Source organism: Oncorhynchus mykiss, chromosome 6 (genome assembly GCF_013265735.2).
Source record: "Oncorhynchus mykiss isolate Arlee chromosome 6, USDA_OmykA_1.1, whole genome shotgun sequence".
Lineage (NCBI taxonomy): Eukaryota > Metazoa > Chordata > Actinopteri > Salmoniformes > Salmonidae > Oncorhynchus > Oncorhynchus mykiss.
Window position 1 is genome coordinate 63,350,961 of NC_048570.1, and position 24,334 is coordinate 63,375,294.

At 44.0% G+C, this 24,334-nt stretch overlaps 1 protein-coding gene across 13 annotated transcripts in view; it reads left to right on the forward strand.

Annotated features, from left to right (window-relative positions):
- Positions 1-24,334, forward strand: part of LOC100750227 (tight junction protein ZO-1) — a 189,318-nt gene that overhangs the window by 12,432 nt on the left and 152,552 nt on the right. For 12 of the 13 annotated variants that reach the window (XM_036980662.1, XM_036980666.1, XM_036980669.1 and 9 more), the window contains exon 3: positions 23,533-23,848. In XM_036980662.1, the coding sequence (XP_036836557.1) occupies positions 23,533-23,848 (316 nt within the window). Of the gene's footprint in view, positions 1-12,431; positions 12,907-23,532; positions 23,849-24,334 lie in introns of those variants that run through there. The other variant, XM_021607172.2, reaches the window with a different exon arrangement.

The window sequence follows — 24,334 nt, forward strand, 5'->3', positions numbered from 1 at the left end:
GGGTAACTTGTTGTGGTCTTCGATGATATAAGACCGTTGAGAAGTTAAGGTGCTCTTATGTCCATAACGTACATACAGTAAAATAACACTCACAGCATAAACAACAGACTTGGCTGAAGTGTGTAGGATGTAATTGGGGAGTCTGGTTTCACTCCACCTGTAGTGTAGCCTAATGCTGAGGCCTGTTCCTCCTCCTCTCTATTAACAACACAGGATGCCGTGTCTAAACACAGACTCACTGTTCTCTTCATTTACACATCCCCTGAGCTTGTGGCTGACAAGGCTGCTGTCTGGACCCTGGTAGTTATACTGAATCACACTTCGTTCTGCATTCCATACAACACCACTGTTTAGGTTCCTGTCACCACAGGAGCAATGTAGCATCTCAGTTTCAGAAATAGTCCTTTTTCATGTCCCCTTGGTCATTAGTTGGGTGTGAAGTGTTTATACTGTATGTCTTCCTTGGTTTCACCTCACAAAACCTAGATAACTGTAGCACTATTCAGATGTATTGTATCGTCAACTCTATACAGCATATTTTTATACACAATATTTCTGAACTGACTTTGCTGAATGAGTTCATGGGCTCATGCATCGGATCAAAGTTTTTTGTATTAAGGAGCTGCTCACTGATGGCACAGTTTCATGACATGCCCTCTCAGAACGAAGACAGTGGTATTGCCGTGCTAGATAAAAACATGTAGTTATTTTTCTAGATAATAGCTATATACATCATGTCCAAGTCATATTTCAGTCACAGCCAGGTGCAGTGGGGTTATAAATGTTAATAGCATAATATTTATATAATTTTTAAGGCAATTTGCCAGCCAAGTGCCCAAATGTGAGTTTAAAAGCTTCTATACCCTAAAAGGGTTCTTCAGCTGTCCCTATAGGAGAACCCTTTGAATAACCCTTTTTGGTTGCAGTTAGAATCCTTTTGTGTTCCATCTAGAAACCTTTCCACAGAGGGTTCTACATGAAACCAAAAGGGGTTCTACCTGGAACCAAAAAGGGTTCTCCTATGGGGACAGCCAAAGAACCATTTTGCAACCCTTTTTTCCAAGAGTTGTCACCACAAGTACACTTGTCCTGGTTCCATTATGCATCACCGTATGTTTCTACGCCTGGCGGATCCTCCTTAGTCAGCCAGGGCCCTGTGGAGGTCCCCTGACCCAGTACTGCCATGCTTGAGTTTCTGAGGACCTACTTACTGCAGAGAGCACAGGATGGATTCTGCTGCTAAACCCACTGTCTGTCAGACACGCATCACACCACCACCCATTATGCCCAGTCATTCCTCTAGCTAAGTTTGAATGGAACTCTTTTGATGGCTGTTTTTAGCAACAACTGAAGGTAGGACTCAGGCTGACATCAGGGAACTGTAGCAGTTGAAATTCTAGCGTGAAAAGTAAACTGTTAACCCTCGTTATTGTGTTAGAGAAGGGAACAAGCTGATAGGGTTTTTTAAAGCACCATTAGGCTAAATAGGTCTGTACTTTGGGACAGTGGCCTGTCTCTGTGGGACCTGGTTTCAGAGCTGAGTGCAAATGACTCAGATCAGGGACATTTATGATTGGATCAGTGACCTGTCCGTCAAAGCTTTTAAATCTTGTTAATGAAAAGACCTTGATTAAGGGGTGAGGATGAAGAATCTGTTGCCCTCCAGTAGGGTTCTATGTGTTGTGAACCCTGGTTAATGGCGGATGCTAGGTCCTGTCTAGGCGCTATATGTGAAAGGTCAGATAACATATGGATAGATGACTGACAGCTCTGAGGCTCCCTCCCCTGGGCTGTGTCTTCAGCTCACAACAGCAGCAGATGGAGGAGGCTTTTCCGCAATACATAGGCTAGCTCACTGAAACGATAATTTAGCAGCACTATATCATTCATTTAGTTTCAGGCTTTTAATTTCAACTTGCCTTTATTGTGTTATTTCACTTCAACCTGCCAGGGATGTTTTAGTTCAATGCTTCATTCCATCCATTGACTTATCTTCTCTATCTCCTTGATTAACTCCACACACCTCCCTTGGATCCGCTCAACGTATTAAGCACATTTTTTGGTCGGTGTAGTTCAACTCTAAAGGTGCCTCTCGCCCAGAGACACCCCCAGAGCTTTAATCAACTATATAGATGGAACCACATAAATGGGAAAGTCTGTAGAGCGGTAATATCGTGGCTTACATTTTGTACACTGAATTATGCTATTACTCTACGCTGTGATGCTATTACATTATGTAATAGGCTTAGTTCTGTCTTGAGTGAGAGAGTCTAGAAAGCTTTTAATTGCTTAATTACATTTCGCTACCATGGTAACTGTGTGTGGTGTACGTTACAAGGGCTCAGGGCTGTAGGTTTGTTATTGCTGAGTCCTTCCTTTGCCGTGTGGATAGTGTTCAGTGTGCTCTTCACTATGCCGGGACAGTGTTAATGATGCAGAACGTATCAGCATACAGAAGCCCCAGCCAAGCCCATCCAGACTGTCTCCTGTTTCCCTGGCTTCTGATCTTTACGGACGCCCATGGTTGAGGAGGAGAGACGGCTCCAACACCCTTCTCTCCCCCCACACACACACCTCCAGCAGACAGGCAGTGCAGTGAGGGGAGAGGTGCTCTCTTCCGTTGCGGTGCTGGTTCAGGTTTCCTCTGCCTCTGGCTGGGAGCACTGGGTTTGACCTTGACTCTGGCCCTGTAGATCAGATCTGCCCAGTGCAGCAGAACCACACCCCTTGCTCCCAGCCCTCTGTCTCTGACAAGTCCTGCCTGGCCTGGCACACGTTCAGCCCACAGCACGGAGAGGAGAGGTAAACACAGGAAAAAAGCAAAGGGATATCAAGGATATTCCGTCTTTCCCACTTACTCAGCATGAGCATGTGGGTGTGAATATATCTGCATAAATGTGTTTATTTAGAGAGTGAGACCTGGCTGGTCCCCAGAGACCTTAAAACCAATGTCAATGTGGGAAAATGTATTGTGACTTCTCTCTCTTTAGCTGTGCTCATATCAAATCTGTCAATGTTTGTGTGCTTAGTAGTTATTGCATGCATGGGCCCACCTCTCATAAGCCTCTGGCTAGAGGTGAGTACGGCGATGCCTTAGTGCTCAGTAGGGGGTGAAGGCGGGTGTGGGAGGGAGCGGTGCCAGGTTTAAATGCACTCGTTGAACTATTTTTGCAGTTATGTAAGAATTACAGCCATTACATGAAGTCTAGGCGAGCGCGCGCACACACACACACACACACTTGTTTTTCAGTCCTCGTGGGGACCTAACATTTATTTTCCTAATCCTGAAACCTAACCCCTAACCCTAATTCTAACCTAATTCTCACCCTTAACCTAACCCTGAAGATAGAAGAACAAGACCACACGCACACACCCTTCAGCCTTCCAGAGGGAAGCCGTCTGATAATTTAACCTGAAGGCTTCAGACTTATTGGAGCATTGTGCCATAAACAGCACATGACTGACTGTGAGTGCTAGACCTAGCTAAAAGATGTGTAGCGTATTTGTGTGACTGACTGGTGTTGCATCAGAAACGGTGGTCAATAACAGACCCAGCTAGCTATCCAGTTGCCTGGCGTCAGGGTGAGTGACAGTAGCGGTGATTGTAGCTGGGCCAGACTCTGGTCTGCAGTGATTACTACCTTCTCTCCCCCTCTTTCACGTGGACAGTTGAGAGCTCCCGCTGAGACATTTATCCCCCAGCTCTACTGGGCCCACTCAGGGATGCCACTCACTTGCTCTCAGGAAGAAGTCTCAATGTGCCTCCCTCCACTGTAACCCTGTTCCTCCACTCTGTCTGCAGAGAACCACTTTCACATTCTTGTTATCTGTCCTCACTCTTTACTGACTGACAGGGGCTGACTGATACGGAGTGATTGGTCACATGGGCACGACACTGTAAACATCACAGTTGTGGGAGTTTTTTTTTAATACATATATTAAGCCTATATTAATATTGTTTCTGTATTTGCTTTAAAGATTGCTTTTAGCATATTTCCCCCTGGCCATTTGGTGTCATTTTTATAATTCAATGTGAATGTTCACATTCATTTGAAACCTTGTTTATGTGTGAAGCATTGAGCCAGCATCCTCACAGCTTCCTGTCGGATCTCCATGGAAAAACAGTCAGATCAACAGCTCCCTCTCATTGGTTGAGAATGTGATCTGACATAAGTCACTCATGCCATACTGATTATTTTTGAACTGTACAGTATTTCAGAGAGTGTTTTCTCCTAAGCTCAGAGACCTTTCCCAAAACCTGTTTTAGCAATTACTTTCACTGCAGTGTGTTTCCACCTGATCTGCTGAGGCATTTCATGGGGCTCTTAGGAGCTACACAGACTTCTAATGAGAAGCTAGCAGTCTTAGCTTTTATGGGATTTTTACAGTCTTACCCAGTGGGTTATGGATAGATTTTTCTCCCCTTTGTGATTTTGCTTCAAGTTTCCTGACCTATTGGTCTTTGACAAGGGATACGGTTCCATCTTAGGCAGTTGGTAACAGCTTGCCTTTGGCACATGGGTTCTAAAATAGGGGTTTTACTTGCTATAAGAAACCTGTGATTGACCTCTGGCTGGCAATATCTTTATTTTGTATTGCTGCGCTATAGATAAACTACTGGTATGGTAGTGTAGTGTAGTTACCTGTTAAGTGTATCTTTCTGACAGGAGAGTGGATGCTCCGGTGTGTGTGCATGCTCCCCTGTTCATCATTGACTCAGCATATTTGTGCTGTGATGCACTTAGGGGGAAAAGTCTGAACCAGACAGCTTCTTAAAAAACAGATGACCGAGGAGGAGAGGGCAGATGTCGAGTCCTGCTTCACTGCCCTGCTGACTGGATCCACGCTGTGAGCCAGTTTCCCCAGCCTCCTGCTGTCTCCTACCTGCTGCCTGCAGTCTACACCCGGAGCACTGCGACACAGCCTCCTGCCTGGCTGCCCACTCCACCTGGCATCCCTCCTCACACGGAGAGGCCTTTTTCCTCTCAACTTCCTGCTTCTCCCCTGAAGCTGGAGCCATAAATCACAGCCAGGCCAGTGCCTCATCCTCAGCTAAGCCGTAGTCCCTCCTCCTAGCTAGGCCTGCCTGCCTCACCGTCCTTCTGGCCCCTCTCCACCAGGCCTCCTCCGGGACCAGCCGCACGCACGCGCACACACCAATGGAGGTTGGTAGGAGGAGCTATAGGAGGATGGGTTCATGGTAATGGCTGGAATGGAATAATTGGAGTGGAGTCAAACTTGTGGTTTCCATATGTTTGATACCGTTCCGTTCATTGTATTCTAGCCGTTACAATGAGCCTCCCACCAGCCTCCTCTGCCACACACACACATACACACACAGTCCTCTCACTGCCTTTCCGCCTGCAAAAAACCAAGACACAGTCAGACCACAAACACAGAAAAACAGTAGCGAGCAGAGGAGGGAAGAGGCTGAGGAGGACAGGCGGAAGTAGTGGGCACTTCGCAAACACTGTTCTGTTACATTTGTATACATATTACATTACCTGACAGCCCCATGTAATGTTAAAATGAATATGCTCCACACGTCCTCTGTATGCAACTTCCATGCTACCAGTGCCTCATGTTCACTTCATTATACTCTGGCATGTGAGACAAATAGCATGTACGGTATGCAAATGGTAAATTGCGTGTCAGCAGCCCCATCTCTGAATAGAGAGGAGATGGAGGGCCGTGCAGGCTTCCTGATGCGAGGCATTGCAGGGGAACGTGTGTGTGTGTGTGTGTGTGTGTGTGTGTGTGTGTGTGTGTGTGTGTGTGTGTGTGTGTGTGTGTGTGTGTGTGTGTGTGTGGGGAATGAAAGCAGCACTGCAGTGGAGTGTTGAGTTACAGCGATCCTCCATGACTGCAGTGACATCAAGCAGCTGGAGGCTTAGACTGTCTGTCTGCCCTGCACTGCCTGACTGCAGAACGTGCCACACACAGTTAATGTGATAACGGCTACTCTGCTTGTGTGGCTGTTTATGTCCATGTCTCCCTTTGTGTGAGTTATTGTGTGTGTGTGTTATGTTTACAGTGTAAGTGTTTCTCTATTATGTGTTTGAGCGAGAGAGAGACTGGTAGAGTGTGAGAGACTGTAGTTCAAGGCTACAGATGTAATCTTGCTGCAGTGGGTCATGTGATTAATCATGGTCTAGGGCCAGTGGATAGTGTCATTTATGGCGAGGGATAATCAACACATTAGATGGGTGCTGCCCCTAGTGGAAATCTCAATCTTAAACTAATCCAATATTCTTCAATTCCACTCCACAACTGCAATTATGTTGAAGTGTGACTACTTTAAAGCTACAGAAACTTATTGATTGTGTGCCCTCTCTGCCTGATCCTGGTGGCATGTGGTCAGTGGGCAGGCAGACTGCCTGTGTTTATCTGAGTTAGTGGAGGCTGGGCTCTGTCACCTGTGACTGGGAGGTGTAGGTGTGCTGGGCAGGGTGGGGAGCAGCGGAGAAAGAATCTGCTGTGGGTCGACTTGTGCATCACCTTGCACTTCCCTTGACGTTGTCCTCTCTGTCTTCTACATGGTTGCAACCCAGGTCATTCTCCTGTTATGGTGCTGCACTCGACAACCTCAAACCTTCCACAGTGTGTGTGTGTGTGTGTGTGGGTGTTGTTTGTGTGCATTTTTCTGTTTGTGTGTGTACAGATCTGCTATTTTAATTTGATCAATGTGTTGTCGCAGAGAATTTTCCTGCACACATCAAACATTAGGCTATAACAAAAAATATATATATTCTCCCTGACTGTCTAGTTTTTATTTTGGTGATTGTTAGTTTTTAAAGATTATATTATTAAATAATACATTGCTCATATTATTAAATAATACATTGCATTATATTTTCTACATACTTTATATTTGGTTTTAGTCTTTTAAGTTTACACTGAAAATATTTTACCATTCCGAAGTAAGAAAATATGATAATTCAAAAGAAAAAAAAATCTAAATTTTTGGTGGCCAAGAATTAGCAATAGATAAATGCATATAGGGGAAACATTGGACTTGATTTCCTTATGAACAATGTATGTAGATAATAATTCACATTTATATTTCTGCAGGATTATTTTCCTGCTGAGAGAAGCATGGTCAAATTAAGATAGCACACCTGTATATATGTTGGTCATGTATTAACAGTTCCATTCCCTGAAGTTCCATTCTGTCTGAAATAAGCCTAAGGAGACAGGAAGTCAGAAAGTGAGATTTTGGCTGTGGACAGTTATTTCAGTAGGACACCCCTCTGTTCTTCCAAAAACAGAAAGTGGTGCTGACAATAGCAGTTTCATTTTGACCTTCCTCACCAGCTGCTCGCCAGCTTGTACATCCTGGCATGAACTGTTGTTCTAGTGCTTTTCATTTATTTATTACATTTAATGATGTTGTGGTTTCCTGGCTGGTTAAATCCATACAGTAGGGTCTCAGATGTTCTTCTTGCAATCTTATAGCCTATAGGCTGAGTTCGTTAGGCTATTGATGTAATAACTGTAATATCTTGTGTTTCACCGAGTCGTGGCTGAACGACGACATGGATAACGTACAACTGGCTGGGTTTGTCATGCATTGTCAAAATAGAACAGCTCCCTCCGGTAACAGCTGGTGCACAAAATCTAATATTAATGAACTCTCAAGGTTTTGCTCGCCTGAGGTAAAGTATCTCATGATAAGCTGTAGACCACACTATTAACCTAGAGTTTTCCTCTATATTTTTTGTGGCTGTCTATTTACCAATGGCTGTCCACAAACCAATGCTGGCACTAAGACCGCACTCAACAAGCTGTATAAGGCCATAAGCAAACAAGAACATGCTCATCCAGAGGTGACGCTCCTAGAGACATTAATGCAAGGAAACTTGAATCCGTTCGACCTTATTTCTACCAGCATGTTACATGTGCAACCAGAGGATAAAAACTCTAGAACACCTTTACTCCACACAGAGAGACGCATACAAAGCTCTCCTGTCACGTTCGTCCTCCTCTTCATCTGAAGAGGAGAGGCGAGAAGGATCGGAGGGCCAAAATGTGGCGTGATATGTGTTCATGTTGAATGTTTAATTAAAGAAAGTACTGACACTGCATACAAAATAATAAACAAATGACGACCGTGAAGCTACAAATTAGACCTGTGCTGACACAAGCCACTAACATAGACAATCACCCACAAAACCCAACACCAAACAGGCTACCTAAATATGGTTCCCAATCAGAGACAATGACGAACACTTGCCTCTGATTGAGAACCATATCAGGCCAAACATAGAACTAGACAAACTAGACATGTAACATAGAATGCCCACCCAGCTCACACCCTGACCAACCAAAACATAGAAACATACAAAGCAAACTATGGTCAGGGTGTGACATCTCCCTCACCCTCCATTTGGCAAATCTGACCATAATTCTATCCTCCTGATTCCTGCTTACAAGCAAAAACTAAAGGAGGAAGTACCAGTGACTCCCTCAATATGGAAGTGGTCAGATGACACGGATGCTAAGCTACAGGATTGTTTTGCTAGCACAGACTGGGATATATTCCGTGATTCTTCCGATGACAATGAGGAGTACACCATATCAGTCACTGGCTTCATCAATGACGTCCCATAGTGACTGTACGTACATACTCATTCCAGAAGCAATGGATTACACGCAACTTCCGCACAGAGCTAAAGGGTAGAGCTGCCGCTTTCAAGGAGCGGGATTCTAACCCGGAAGCTTATAAGAAATCCTGCTATGCCCTCCGACAAACCATCAAACAGGCAAAGCATTAATACAGGACTAACATTGAATTGTACTACACTGGCTCCGATGCTTGTCGGTTGTGGCAGGGCTTGCAAACTATTAAGGACTACAAAGGGAAGCACAGACGCAAGCTTCCCAGTGACACAAGCCTACCAGATGAGCTAAATTACTTCTATGCTCGCTTCAAGGCAAGCAACACTGAAGCATGCGTAAGAGCACCAGCTGCTCCGGATGACTGTGTGATCACGCTCTCCGTAGCCGATGTGAATAAGACCTTTAAACATGTCAATATTCACAAGGTCCCAGGGCCAGACAAATTACCACGACGTGTACTCCGAGCATGCGCCGACCAACTGGCAAGTGTCTTCACTGACATTTTCAACCTGTCCCTGACCGAGTCTGTAATACCAACATGTTTCAAGCGGATCACCATAGTCCCTGTGCACAAGAACACCAAGGTAACCTGCCTAAATGACTTCCGACCAGTAGCACTCACGTCTGTAGCCATGAAGTGATTTGAAAGGCTGGTCATGGCTCACATTAACACCATTACCTCAGAAACACTAGACCCACTCCAATTTGCATGCTGCCCCAACAGGTCTACAGATGACGCAATCTCTATTGCACCCTAAACTGCCCTTTCCCACCTGGACAAAAGGAACACCTATGTGAGAATGGTATTCATTGACTACAGCTCCGCATTCAACACCATAGTGCCCTCAAAGCTCATCACTAAGCTGTCCCCTCTGTATTGGCCAGGCACAACTCCAAACCATCATTAAGTTTGCAGACGACACGACGGTGGTAGGCCTGATCACCGGCAACGATGAGACGGCCTGTAGGGAGGAGGTCAGGGACCTCTCCCTCAACGTGATCAAGACAAAGGAGATGATTGTTGACTACAGTAAAAGGAGGGCCAAGCATGCCCCCATTCTCATCGACAGGGCTGTAGTGGAGCAGGTTGAGAGCTTCAAGTTGCTTGTTGTCCACATCACCAATGAACTATCACGGTCCAAACACACCAAGACAGTCATGAAGAGTGCCCCTCAGGATACTGAAAAGATTTGGCATAGGGTCCTCAGATCCTTAAAAAGTTCTACAGCTGCACCATCGAGAACATCCTGACTGGTTGCATCACCGCCTGGTATGTCAACTGCTTGGCATCCGACCTCAAGGTGCTACAGAGGGTAGTGCTTACGGCCAAGTACATTACTGGGGCCAAGCTTCCTGCCATCCAGGACCTCTATACCAGGTGGTGTCAGAGGAAGGCCCTAAAAATTGCCAAAGCCAACCTAGTCATAGACTGTTCTCTCTGCTACCGCACCACAAGCGGTACCAGAGTGCCAAGTCTAGGTCCAAAAGGCTTCTTAGCAGCTTCTACCCCCAAGCCATAAGACTCCTGAACAGCTAATCAAATGGCTACCCAAACTAGTTGCATTGACCCCCCCCCCCCCCCCCATTTTTACGCTGCTGCTACTCTCTGTTTATTCTCTATGCATAGTCACTTCACCTCTACCTACATGTACATATTACCTTAATTACCACGACTAACCTGTGACCCCGTACATTGACCCTGTACCCATTGAAGGAATATTTTCTGCACAATAGCCTATCCATATTGGCATCTGATATATACCCTACCTTGCATCAGACCCCTCCTCCCTCTCCCAGCCAGGCTGATGGGCGGTAATGTTCCTCTGCAGTGACATGCTTTAAGAGGAGGTAGAGGAGATTGTGGCCCAGCTTAGTCATTAAGAATCCCTTCGCGCTTAATGAAAGATTACTAACTGTTACGTCTAGTGCCCTGGCCAAATTTTCCATTTGAGACACAGACCTCTACCATCCATTTAAAACAGGCCATCTTGCCCCATCCCTCAATGTGATTGGACAGGCACTTTGTTTACTCCCAGAATACAGCCCATAGACATACAACGGAAACAAAATGGCAGCCATTCACTGGCCCTGAATTTGTTATTAGCCAAGCAACTGCACGTTTTATTCTTCTATTGTCAACATGTCATGTTAGCATCTTAGTATAGTATGTGGCAAAATATGTGTACGTTGTCAAGGAGTGCGGTCACGTGTGTTTTGCAAAGCAGAGGATCACTGGTTCGAGCCCGGTATGTCTACAGGGACAGTGGAAGAAGATATACTGTTAGCACCACACTGACGTCAGTTTCACAAGACGTTTTGAATATTTCATATCCAATACTGCAGTATGTAAAATTCAATCATGTTGTTTTTATGTTTTGGTGTATCCAGTCCAGTGGCTGTGCTCAAATGAATGAGCTGTAGGATGACGCAGAGACTTGTTTAACCTTTAAAGGTTAATGGTCCTTCCCATGAGGCCTAGCGGTTCTGAAACAGTCCCAGTGCTTGGATCATGAACTCAGAGATCACAGGGCTGCAGAGAGAGAAACGGTATCTTACACACATCTGACCGGAAAGGGACACGCCTTTTAAGTCTAATGTTCTGTATAGTGTTTTCCACCTCTTGTTGTATCTGAAAATGTAGATATGTTTACTGTTGCTTAGAATTGGACATTGAATCAATGTGAAAATAGTGGTCCTCCCAGAGATACTGGGATCTTTTGGCCTTTGACTGCTGACCGCTTGGTTTGACCTCTGATTCTTATGAGATGAGATGTTTATGTAAGACTCTTGAGCAGGGATGTATCAGAAGAGAATAATAGAGGTGAATATATCTGTACGGGAAAAAGAGAAGAACTGTCATTATGAAGATGGTTTGTTTTTCTGTGTGATGAGAAACAGAAACGGTATACAATAATCTGTGTGCAGTAGGCTTGCTAATCTAACTCAATCCACTTTAGATTCCTAATCATCTGTAATCTGGGACCAGACAGTCAAGGATCTTTGGTTAAGGGAGACTCCTGCTCGTTGTGAGTCAGGACAGAAAAACGATATAGAATCTTATGTTTAGGACAGTAATAACAAAAACGTAGTATTGTGTTCATAAACCACTTAGAAACCGTTTCTGTATTCAAACGAATGTTACATTCTCCTCTCTCAAATCCCTTTCCCAATTAGCCTTGTTGTTGAACTCTATTTAATTGAGCCAGTGATGGGATAATGGTGAATGCCTTTCAGACCTCAGTAGGAGCAGGGTTTGGCTGACTAAAAAGATTGAAATTAAAACAACAAGGTCAGTAGGTAGACAGCTGTCACAGATGAAGCAAACCCCGTTTTTCAGTTTCACTTACTGCCTTGTTACCTCCAAATGCAAGATATAGGGTAGGAAGAAATATTTAATGATTTATGTTTAATTAAATATAGTGTAGTTGATGTGATCAACATGTTGATAATATAATGTAATTACGTTGTGGGAGAAAAATATGTATCTTGTTCCCGCCTACCTTTCTTCTCTGCTGTCCTTCCTCCTCCCCCTTCCTTTCAGTAGGTATAACAACTACCGGTCTGGGAGCAGTCCAAGGATCAGCCCATTAATCAAGTTTTTATACAGCCCTTTTTATAGGGTTTAATTATGAACCCTGTGTTTGTTCTGAGAAAACAAAAAAAATGCACCCAAATGAAATATCAAGATCTATTCATTGGACAAGAACCCCTCTCAGCTCTACATGCACTTACTCACTCTCCCTCCCTCCCTCCCTTTCCCTCCCTCTCTCTAACGCCTCTCTTCCCTGCTCTTTCTCGTTAAACACACGCACAGCACACTCTCTCCTACCTCACACACGGACATTTGGGTGCCGCTGCAGCATTTTGCTAGCTAGAGTTTTTTTTCCCAAAGAAAAGTGCCTCTAGGGCGAACAACAAAACAATGTTGTGGTCCTGACTAACATTGAATGGATAAGCCATCTATTCTTGAGCACTAATGAGATTAGGGTGTCATTGCAGACATGGGTTGCAGCGGCATGGTACCTTTTGTTGAGCTCCGTGGGGAGTGTTTTCCCTGTCAGTCCTTCAGCGCTGGAAATGGCGTTCTGATGCTGAACAAGGAAGACGCGGTGCAGGCGGATGCCAGCGAATAGAAATTACATGTTTTCCATAAACTGGTTTGTGGTGTGGATTCCTAGTAGTGGTGGACAACATGAAGTACCAGAAATACATAACGGTGATACAGATGGCTATGGGGGTGACTGCCATCAACAGAGACAATTGCATCCCTCCTAAGAGACAGATGTGGTGAGTATGGATTTCACCGCGCGGGGAACAGGGGTGATGCTGAGGAGAGGAGAGGAGGATAGCGTTGTGTATGTACAGTCTACCGTATCAGTCTTAACTAATGACAGCGGAGAGGAGGACAGAGAGAGGAACCACACAGCCATTGTGCTTGTGCTCCGGCTGCACAATTTGCTTTTTAGCTTTGTTGTCAAGGAGAGTGGGAGTCTCTCTGTGTGACATGCTTAGTTAGGGTGAGCAGCAGCTGTTTGCGGAAGTCAGCTCAAGCCTCGCTCTTTGTGCTCAATGTTGCCACGGCTGTGGTAGTGGGCAGGGAGGAAGATTGTATGCCGGTATATGTTGTATTTGTGTTTTCTGGGCAGGGGGATTGTTAGCCAATGCCGATACATATTGTAATTCCACTACATTCCAGTTGTATCTGTGCCTCTGTTTTTGGAGAACTAGTGGTGGCACATCCCTCTCAGAGGAAGAAATCACACATTTACTGTGATGCTCTAGAAAGATCCAGAAAAGATGAAAGACCAGGTGAAACGGAGTCATAAAGGCATTGTTATCTAGACACAATGTGTCAAAATATGTCAGAGACATTATATTTTAGTCTGATGAATACTGTGTGGACTCGATTTTGTCTCTGTCTTTGTGGCATTTTTAATTCCAGTACATTTGCCTTTCACACAGTCCACTTCCTTCTTCCTCATCATGTCATTATTACCCACTTGTTAGAATTGGTAATACTACCCTGTGAAATCTGAATAATTATTGCTATCATCATTTTTTGATCTCTGCATCTAATTCAAATGAATAGCGTGAAAATATGTAGCATGAAGCATGATCTCCTTCTGTTATTAGTCATTGTTCAATACTACTGTAAAACAGGAGTTACTGGTGCATAGTAAGCTATATCACTGGGAGGAGTTCCTGTTGATGGGTGCATCTAATCATCAGAACCCCTGTCACGCTCTCTGTGGTGCCTACATCTCAGCCTTCCCACCTGTCTGTTGATAACCAGATTGACGTATAATCTAATTTACCATCCATCCATTACACAGAACACGATTCGTCCATCCAGATGTGACCACCATACTATATTCACTTTACCTTATACCTCAGTGGTTTAGTTCAGTTCAACCTATGGAAACATGGAGTGGTTCTGTATTATACTGCAGTAGTCACGGTAAGACCATGACAAAGCCGTGTCAACTACCTTTTGTTTGGCTGTTCTCCTAAACCCTTTTACTTAGTGTCTTAGTAACCACCATATCATGAAATCAAACCCTTACTGCTGCAGGAAAAATAAAGAAAATCAAAGTAAATAAGTAAATTAATCAGAGTAAATAAGAAAATCAATCATTCTAGTAGGGAATCAATGGAAGGGATTGGTTGGTATTTATTTCTTCTGCCAGATCGCATGTGCACTGTTTCCTCATCTGTAATCCACACAAATGACGTTAAGCATGTGACATAATCCGGCCAAATTCAGTGGTATTAGTCTTCGATGACAAACAAACAGTGGTTTATTGTATACGATCTAGCAGAGCTCATTCTGGGGAATGTTTATGAAAACATTCCAATTCTGAGTGTGAAGAAAATTCCAGATCAAGCAGTCAAAAATTCTCAGATTGGGAGTGGGAAGAATGTTTTCTATTCTAGAATGTGTTCATCCTTTCTTTGTGTGAATTCTGTCACTAGTGTTGAGAGAGCAGCAGCAAGCACTGTGGTTCTTTTTTTGACACTGCTCCCTTAAGAGAGGCGGTGCGGTGGATCTCAGGGTCATCCCATCCCGTGGTGGGGGGAGGGGGATACCCATTAAAAGGAGATTACGATATTGCCTGACGGACCGATGGACATGTTAGATGCCCCAAGCAGAAGCCAGTTAGCCCCTGCTAGGCTAACTTCTTGTTTTGTATTGAGTCATTGGCCAGAATGATTGTAATCTCCTCTCAGCTGGTTTATCGCACTAAAGTGAACTAATTAAATTGGGTTTATTGACTTGTGGCTGCCCCCATCCCTACCCCCATCCAGTGCCTTCACCTCAAGGGGGTGGGGGGCATTTGAATCAGGCATCATTCAAGATGGTTGTAAGTGGGTTTTCATACAAAGTAGGGTGCTCTGGGTGGAGCCAACACTGACCACATTAAAAAGGATAGGGGGATGGCTGTTAATATACACTTAGTGTACAAAACATGAAGAACTGCTCTTTTCATGACAGACTGACCAGGTGAATCTTGGTGAAATATATGATCCCTTAACAATGTCACTTGCTAAATCCACTTCAATCAGTTTAGATGAAGGGGAGGAAACATGTTAAGCATTGAGATAGTTGAGACATGGATTATGTATGTGTGCCATTCAGAGGGTGAATGGGCAAAACAAAAGATTTAAGTGCCTTTGAACAGGGTATGGTAGTAGGTGCCAGGCACATCTGTTTGTGTCAAGAACTGCAACGCTGCTGTTTTTTTTCACGCTCAACAGTTTCCTGTGTGTATCAAGAATGGTCCACCATCCAAAGGACATCCAGCCAACTTGACACAACTGTGGAAATTGGAGTCAACATGGGCCAGTATCCCTGTGGAATGCTTTCGACACCTTGTAGAGTCCATTCCCCAATTTAATCTGTTCTGAGGGCATAAGGGGGTGGTGTTCCTAATGTTTGGTAAACTCAGTGTACCCCAGTGGTGGTCAGTGCCGTTTAAGATGAGGGAGGATGATTATTTTTTAATGAGCGTGGTCTTATTTCTATTACAGCATATTGGATGACTGTCATTCATATTCCATTCACCCAGTTCAATGTAACAGCAATAGGTTTAGGCTACATGATACTCAAATTTTCCCAATACCCATCATGAGGTTGCTACAACCTAGTCTATGAAGGAAAGTTTACAACGTATGTGCACACAGGTCGAGAGACCTGACACACATCACCTGACATGATTCTGATCTCTCTGTCACTGTCTTTTTCGCCCCCCCCACCTTTCTCTCTCTCTCTCTCTCTCTCTCTCTCTCTCTCTCTCTCTCTCTCTGTCATTAATTTATCAGATTAATACATTCACTGAATTTGTGTAGTTGATTCCAAAAAACAGTAGTTTTCCCTTCACACACAGACCAATGGTGCATTAATTCAGCAAGCACTGAGCCTGTTTTCGGGGCCTTCGTGACCTCACGGTATTGTAGCTGCAGTAATTGCTCCTATAAAAGCCTGGCTGGAGGAGCAATGACAACAAGACCTATCAGACATTTATCCCCTCCAGGAAGATACAGACGTGGAGAAGCATGACTGTTAACATCTGTGAGTCAGTAAGATGCTCCCGGCCAGAATGACTCATGCCTGTCATGAAGACTCGCAGGAGGCCGACAAGATGGAATCTGTCACCGCGCCACAAACACCGGAGGACATGACAAACTAGCTAACCCCATGTACCTTTCCCATTTGAACTTGGTAATGTCCTCTACACTGGGCGTTTTATATTTCTCTTTTAGGAACTATATCCAGCTTTCGCAAAGTGAATACATCACGAGTCTAGGAAGTATGACAAGGTTACTCAACTACCCTACTTTTTGTTTATTTCTAGAAAGAAACAGAAGCATTTTACTGGAGTTAGCTCACATTCAGTGAGATGCCCTGCGGCTCTCACCTTGCCGGTTAGGGTTAAGGAAGGCTTTTTCCTCGCCTCAGTGCAGTCCATGGACAGATCCCCCATCACCCAGATGCTGAGCAGATGTTCCTGCCCTACTGTTAATTTATTACCCTTACATTCCGTTTACACACTGTTTGTCAGAACCTAGTGTCAACCTGGACTTGGGTTAATACACTTTACACTCCATTACCAGACATAACGCCAAGCTGTGCTTTTATTGTAAGTGTTTCACCCTCTCTAATAAGTAGGATCTACTGCACGTGGAGAAGTGATCAGGAAAGATGAGGCGTGTGACTGTGTTGATAGTGGGTCTTTATGTGCCTCTCCACAGGGGTCACCACAGTGTTCGGATGTGACCGTTGGCCTGTCATGTTAGATACATGTCTTAAGGCCTAATCTGTCTATCCATCTGTCAGAGTTGTCTAGCCTACCTAATCAGGGTGGCGAACCCTCCGATCCCACCTGCCTGCCCGCCTTTCTCCTGGTCACCTCATGCACTCAGAGTTTAAATAACGCCTGCTGTTTTTTTATTCCCCTATTATATTTTCCAAGGATGTCCACTTGGTTTAATATGCTTTGCTTTGTTTTGGCCCTTTCATTTTTTTTTACGCATCATGACGTTGTTAATCTCAGGGATGCAAATGGGATGCAGCAAAATGCCTCTCTAGTCATCCCACGCTCCAGGAGGGATGAAGCCTGTAGTGGATGAGTAATGTGTTGTAGTGGTGGAGCTCAGGGGATGTTAGGTCCGGCCAGGCTTAGCCAGGAGAGCCTATAGTAGACCACGTGCTGACCGTACTGTCCTTCAGTCCCTCTCAGGCTCACAGGATGAAACATAGGCCTCTTCTGTGCAGTGCAGTGAGTTTCTGTAATGGCCCAGATACAGTTATTGATGTGTCTGCTGTGTTCTTTCTTCCTCCTCCAACAGAAAAGCCTGAGACAGAGGAATCAGACGCATGCTCTGGCCTTTGTTGTCTCGGTTAAGTCCAGACGATTGTTCTGCAGGGTGCACACTGTGTGAGGAACTGTCATAACTAAATACTTCAGAGGTACTTAAACATTGTAATGCTGAAGGCCCTAGTCCTTTCCATTGGATGGAAATGCAAGTTCCACAATGGCTGTACTGCAAGCTAGCTTTGATCCTAACTCTTGAGCATTTTAAACGTTGAATAGCTTTTATAAAAAATCCAACAGAACTATTGTGCTTTGATTATGGAGCTGTATGCTGAAGTAAGCTTGTCCTACAAAGGACAACACTTTCTGACACTCCATGCGTAGACTCTGAACAGGGAGTTGATGGTTGAATGTTTTATATATAGACCACAGAAAATAGAGACGCGTTTGTTCCTTTCATGTTTCGGATTTGTGTAGTGACAATCCAGTCTCTTTTGAATGTGTTTGGTAGACAGCTGAGAACAATTTCAACTGCAAAGACTTTCTCATATGAAGGTCAACGGAAGGTTACATAAGACCTAAGGATATGTTTGATGATCATCAGCACAATGATTAAATTAAGTCTACTGATCCCACATCTGAATCATAGAGCTAGTCTGGACCCAGTAGCTAATAGTAGTAACTGTAGAGCAGGGGTGTCAAACTCGATCCACGGAGCGCTGAGTGTCTCTGCAAATTCACATTGACAGGTCTATAACACACCTTTCTTTCTCATTGCACGCAAGTCTAAGAAGCGGTAGACATGTTTTGTGTGCTCTATTTCTATGCTTCCCTTGCTTAAAGTTGCAATATGTTACTTTTTGGGGCGAACCGACCAAATTCACATAGAAATGTGAGTTATAGATATGTAATTGAAAGCAAGTCTAAAAAGCAGTAAATCTGTTACGTGTGTGCTATTTCTATGCTTCCCGTTCAAAAGTTTTGTTTTTGCATCTTTTGGTTTTGTACACCAGCTTCAAACAGCAGGAAATACAACATTTTTGGTTATGGAAAATATATTTCACAGTGGTTTAGATGATACAATGATTCTCTACACTACACTTACTTGTTTTGTCATGTAAACTATTCAAATTCTAGCAACCAGGAAATGGCGGAGCAATTTCTGCGTAGTGCATCCTTAAGCACTAGACAACCAGGTAAGAGGAGTTCCTTGCTAATTAGTGACCTTAATTCATCAATCAAGGACAAGGGAGGAGCGAATACCCGCAGACACTCGGCCCTCCTTGGAATGAGTTTGACACTTGTGCTGTAGGGTGTATGTATCAGTCAGTGTGCTAGATGTGATGCTGTGTTGCTCTGTACCATTCAGCCCCACAGCACATTTGTTTTACTTCCTGTGTTCCAAGGTCAAGGACTTATAGCACTGCTGTCAGGTATCAGTTTTCACTGACTACCCAGATAGGCCATGTTGATGATGTAAAATAGGCTTTTCTAATGTCCACTTACTGCATCATGTCAAATCTAAGCATCCATATTGTTTTTGATAATTAGTTCACCTTGTTGACACTGATTATATTAAATTTTGTATCTGGCATCAAAGACGTATAGGTCGTCATTATTATGACTACTAATGTACCAGTGCTTCCAAAACACCTACTGTCCTATTTGAGTGAATGGACAAGCTGGGTATGACGTGGACTGCGTGGTGAGGACAGTGGATTTAAACTGCTGCATTTCAAAACCATTAGCGCTATTGCGGTGATGACATAACTCTATCCATTTCTTTTAAAATGCGTCAATGCTGAATCAGAGATGATCCATAATAGATGTTTAGGAGCGAAAGCTCTGGTATGTCGTAATGTTATGTGTTCACTACCCAGTATAAGCAACCTGGTCTCAAAGCATACCGTATTATTCTGTACAGAAATCCGAGAGACTACAGTTAGTACGATATGTTACAAATTACAATTCGTATTATATGTTACGAATTTCTAAAATGTATGATGTGTTACATTCTAACTAGGTGGCTAACATTAGCTAGCTGACTAATGTTAGTTAGGCTAGGGGTAAGGGTTAAGTTTAGGAGTTAACTTCTTACGGCTGAAATCCCGTTAACGGGATCGATTTGACAACAGTCAGTGAAAGTGCAGGGCTCAAAATTCAAACAACAGAAATCTCATAGGTTAAATTCCTCAAACATACAAGTATTATACACCATTTTAAAGATAAACTCTTTGTTAATCCCACCACAGTGTCCAATTTCAAAAAGGCTTCACGCAGAAAGCATACCATGCGATTATGTTAGGTCAGTGCCTAGTCACAGAAAAACACAGCCATTTTTCCAGCCAAGGAGAGGAGTCACAAAAAGCAGAAATAGAGATAAAATTAATCACTAACCTTTGATGATCTTCATCAGATGACACTCATAGGACTTCATGTTATACAATACATGTATGTTTTGTTCGATAAAGTTCATATTTATATCCAAAAATCTCAGTTTACATTGGCGCGTTATGTTCAGTAATGTTTTGCTTCCAAAACATCCGGTGATTTTGCAGAGAGCCACATCAATTTACAGTAATACTCATCATAAATGTTGATGAAAATACAAGTGTTATACATGGTATTAAAGATATACTTCTCCTTAATGCAACCGCTGTGTCAGATTTCAAAAAAGCTTTGCGGAAAAAGCACACCATGTAATAATCTGAGTACAGCGTTCAGGCACAAAAACAAGCCATACAGATACTTGCCATGTTGTGGAGTCAACAGAAGTCAGAAATAATATTTATAATGCTAACTTACCTTTGATGATCTTCATCGGAATGCACTCCCAGGAATCCCAGTCCCACAATAAATGTTTTTTTTTCTCGATAGTCCATCATTTATGTCCAAATACCTCCTTTTTGTTTGCGCGTTTAGTTCACAAATCCAAATTCACGAGGTGCAGGCACTTAGTCCAGACAAAGTCAAAAACGTTATATAATTCACACACTGTATTCTGCCATATGAGTTCTGTTATACTCACAGACATCATTTAAACAGTTTTAGAAACTTCAGAGTGTATATCATGTATATCTTTGCTCCTGGGCCTGAGTAGCAGGCAGTTTACTCTGGGCACCTTATTCATCCAAGCTACTCAATACTGCCCCCCAGCCATAAGAAGTTAAAGGGTTAGTTAAAGGGTTAGCTAAAAGGGTAAATGCTAGGGTTAGGGGAAAGGTTAGCTCACATGCAAAGTAGCTAAAAATCAGTAAGTATTAAAAAGTTGCTAAAAAAAAGTTGCTAATTTGTCCGTGATGAGATTCTAACTTGCAACCTTTTGGTTGCTAGACGGTTGCTAGACGCCCACCAATCCACCCAGACCAACCACCCTACGTTCGTCTTTGCCTTAATTAAGTAACCTTCTGTCTTATGTAACCATACCAAACGTAGCACATCATACTAACTTGAGTATCCCGGATTTACATTTACTATGTTACGTCTAGTTTACCAGACCAGGCTGGTACAAGACGTGTGTATCAAGTACCATGCTAAGGTTGTCAGTAAAACGCAGGGATGACCTCTTCAGTCCTCTGCAGTAAGGGAGATTCTCTATTTCTGGACAAATCTTCATGTAATATTCATAAACTTCACCTCTCGCAAGAGTTACTGCTTACATTTTTCTTTTCTTTTTTCTTTTCTTAAAGTTTATACATTGTTTGTTGTAAGGGTACGCAAGGGATAGGACAAACAGTTTTTGAGTCTAAGCTGCTCACAAATCTACTGCCTTTCTCCACAACAGCAAGGAAAGCAGTCCATATTTGCACATACGGCAAGTTTATTTCTGTTTAGTTAGAACGCAAAGTTTCCAAAGTATTCACTCTCACAAGGACTCTTCTGTGTGCTTTAGTTTCATGTAGATGGGTTAGTAGAGTGTACCACATAGAGCTTCTGCATGGTCCCTCTGCATGGGCCAGTTGACCCAGAGGTACTGTACCATGATTAGTGCTCCATCCATAGCCTGTATCAGAGCAGAGAGAGAGCACAGCTACAGTGCCATACCATCCATCTGAATGCAAGTCTTTCATTCTTAGAAATTCACTCCAGAACCCCACAGGGCTTTCTACTCTGCCACTCGGCTGCATGAATGGAATCCCCTCTTCACAGCTGCTATTAACAGTAAGACTCTGGGATTGTGGTTGTCAGAGGCTCCTCCAGATTGTGTGTGTGTGTGTGCGTGTGTGTGTGTGTGCGTGTGTGTGTGTGTGTGTGTGCGTGTGTGTGTGTGTGCGTGTGTGTGTGTGTGTGTGTGTGTGTGTGTGTGTGTGTGTGTGTGTGTGTGTGTGTGTGTGTGTGTGTGTGTGTGTGTGTGTGTGTGTGTGTGTGTGTGTGTGTGTGTGTGTGTGTGTGTGTGTGTGTGTGTGTGTGTGTGTGTGAGTGAGTGAGTGAGTGAGTGAGTGAGTGAGTGAGTGAGTGAGTGAGTGAGTGAGTGAGTGAGTGAGTGAGTGAGTGAGTGAGTGAGTGAGTGAGTGACAGAGAGCACTCTGGTAGCTTTGAAAGTAAATCCCTGGTGTGCGTGGGCTGGGTTGGTCAGTCGCGGACGAGTGAAGAGGTCATGGGAGAGAAGCCCAGGCAGCTTCCAGCCTCTACATCAGGGCTGCTGCCCATCAGCCATCATCACGGGGCCAGAGCAGGGAATGTGATGCCAGGCAGGGCACTGAGGGGAGGCAGTCCCCAGGCTTGTCCTAGAGGTTTTTGGTTTTGGGAGCCGGTAACTTCAGTGCCAGTGAATACATCAGGATGTGTATGGCCCTATCACGAATCAACAGAGATAAAACTGGTCTCTGTTCTCTTATCTTGCATCTGTTCTGAATCTGTTGAGACACAGTCAGTGGTACCAACATATAGAAGGCACTTATAGACATGCAGCAGTGGTCTTATGCTCTGTTTGATGCTCATCGTTTTATTTGAATTCAAAGTAAAGCATGTTTCTTCTTGTGAGAAGCTTTGTTGCATTGTGAATAAATGGTGACAACAGAAAACTCAAAAGTGATCACAGAAGATTCCGATTCGACCCTGTCTTGTTGTCTTTATAGAATCACCTCTCAATAGACCCCTTTCACGATCCATACCATTTACTGCTCTTAAAAGTAAAGGAGATGTGTATCGGTGCAGCCCTGAGGTCTAACTTTCTGCAGGTCGAAAGTGCTTACCAGACATTCCGTGACATTACTTGAATAAGTAATCAGCTTGCAGAAAGGAGGGCTGGGTAGTCAGCACTATTGTATTGCAGTAATGTCACTAAAGCACTCTATACCCAGAGCTCTAGTGCTTCTGCTGCTGTTGCTGCAGCCGTAGTTGGAGCCATTTCAAAAACGTTTACAAAGCTTTTACAAACCTTTAGGAGCTTAATCGTGATTTCCCTACAATCTTTGACACAGAGTTCTACCACTTCCTCTCTCGCCTCCTCACAGCTTTCACATCGCCTGTTTTGATTCTTAAACTCGGAGGGCTATAGCAGTTTTAGGCTGTTTGACAGTGGGACCGGATATGAGTATAAAGGTTATAGTTTTCCCCCAAGCAGCAGCAGCCGCATAAATGATCCGCTGTGACAGAATAGCCTCCAGAAGCCCCGATCCTCTCCAACATCTGGATTCCCGCAGGCTGGGGGTCTGTGGGGGGGGGGGGTGAGTGTAGCCTTGGGCCTTGGCGGTTCTGTTCAGCTAGCGGTTCTCTTTAGAGGGAGAGTGTGGCGGTGCATGGTAGAGCCTAGCGTTGGCTGAATAATGGAGGAGTAGGAAGGATGCTCCATACCTCAGTCCCCCGGGGGCCACATGACATTACACCCAATTATGCACACTTGCCTTGAATGCAATCCAACCCAACAGGGAAAAGTGTTCTTTAAAGAAATGAAGAGAAAAGAGAAAAAAACGTTTTGATCTATCCTGTATTCAGCTGAGTATCCGCTGTCTCTTACCTCAGTTCATCCTGTGCTGCTAGCGTTGAGCTTTGTCCCTCCATTTTGAATGTGTGTGGTGTGGTGGTAATTTTGTATGTATGTAATGTATGTTAACGCAAATGTGGTGTCTCTGTCCCTCTGTCTCCCTCTGTGTTCCAGGGTGACTCCCACAGATGGATTGTCAGGGATAGGTGCCACAGGGATAGGCACCGCTGCTTCGTCTGCTGCCATTACGGAAGCTCAGGATTCAGCAGAAGCAGCTGCAGAAGATGCTGCAGCTGCTCGTGCCGCTGCTCGTGCCGCTGCTCGTGCAGGTGCTATGTGTGGTTCTGGTGCTATAGGAGGATGCAGTGTAATGTTTGCCACCTCCACACTCTCACTGCCCATGACCCAGGGCAAGCCCTCCCTCCGCAGGATCAAGGGCCGAATTCACCGCAGCAAGAGCCTGGACAGCATAGACCTGCTCGACTCCAATGTAAGTTCTAAACGGACTAAAATGTGTGTGTGGTGGTGTGTGTATGTTTGCGTGTGCATATGCATGTATTCTTTCTAATGACAGTTTTCTGAGGACATGAGGATATGTCACCCTCAATTTTTCAGCGGCCTTTCTAACTCATAATATACATTATCGTAATGCTGCTTAAATGCTATTCTCTAAACCCCCTGCAGTCAAATTCTGAATGTTAGGTCATGAATCTAAACAAACTCTTTAATATTATCAAAGGCATTGAAGAGACGATTTAAAAGTGAAATGGCTTTACTCTTTTCCCTGCCAAAATAGCAAACATGATGACTGTCTTTGCTGTACAAATGGGCTTTTCAGTTCATATAAGTGCCTACACGTAAGTTCAAGTAAGTGCTTACAAGGGAATATAAATAGGGGTGTGTTATTAAACTAAATCATGAATATTGTTACGTAACTTCCTGTTTATCTGGGGACAAATAGTACATTCTTCACGAA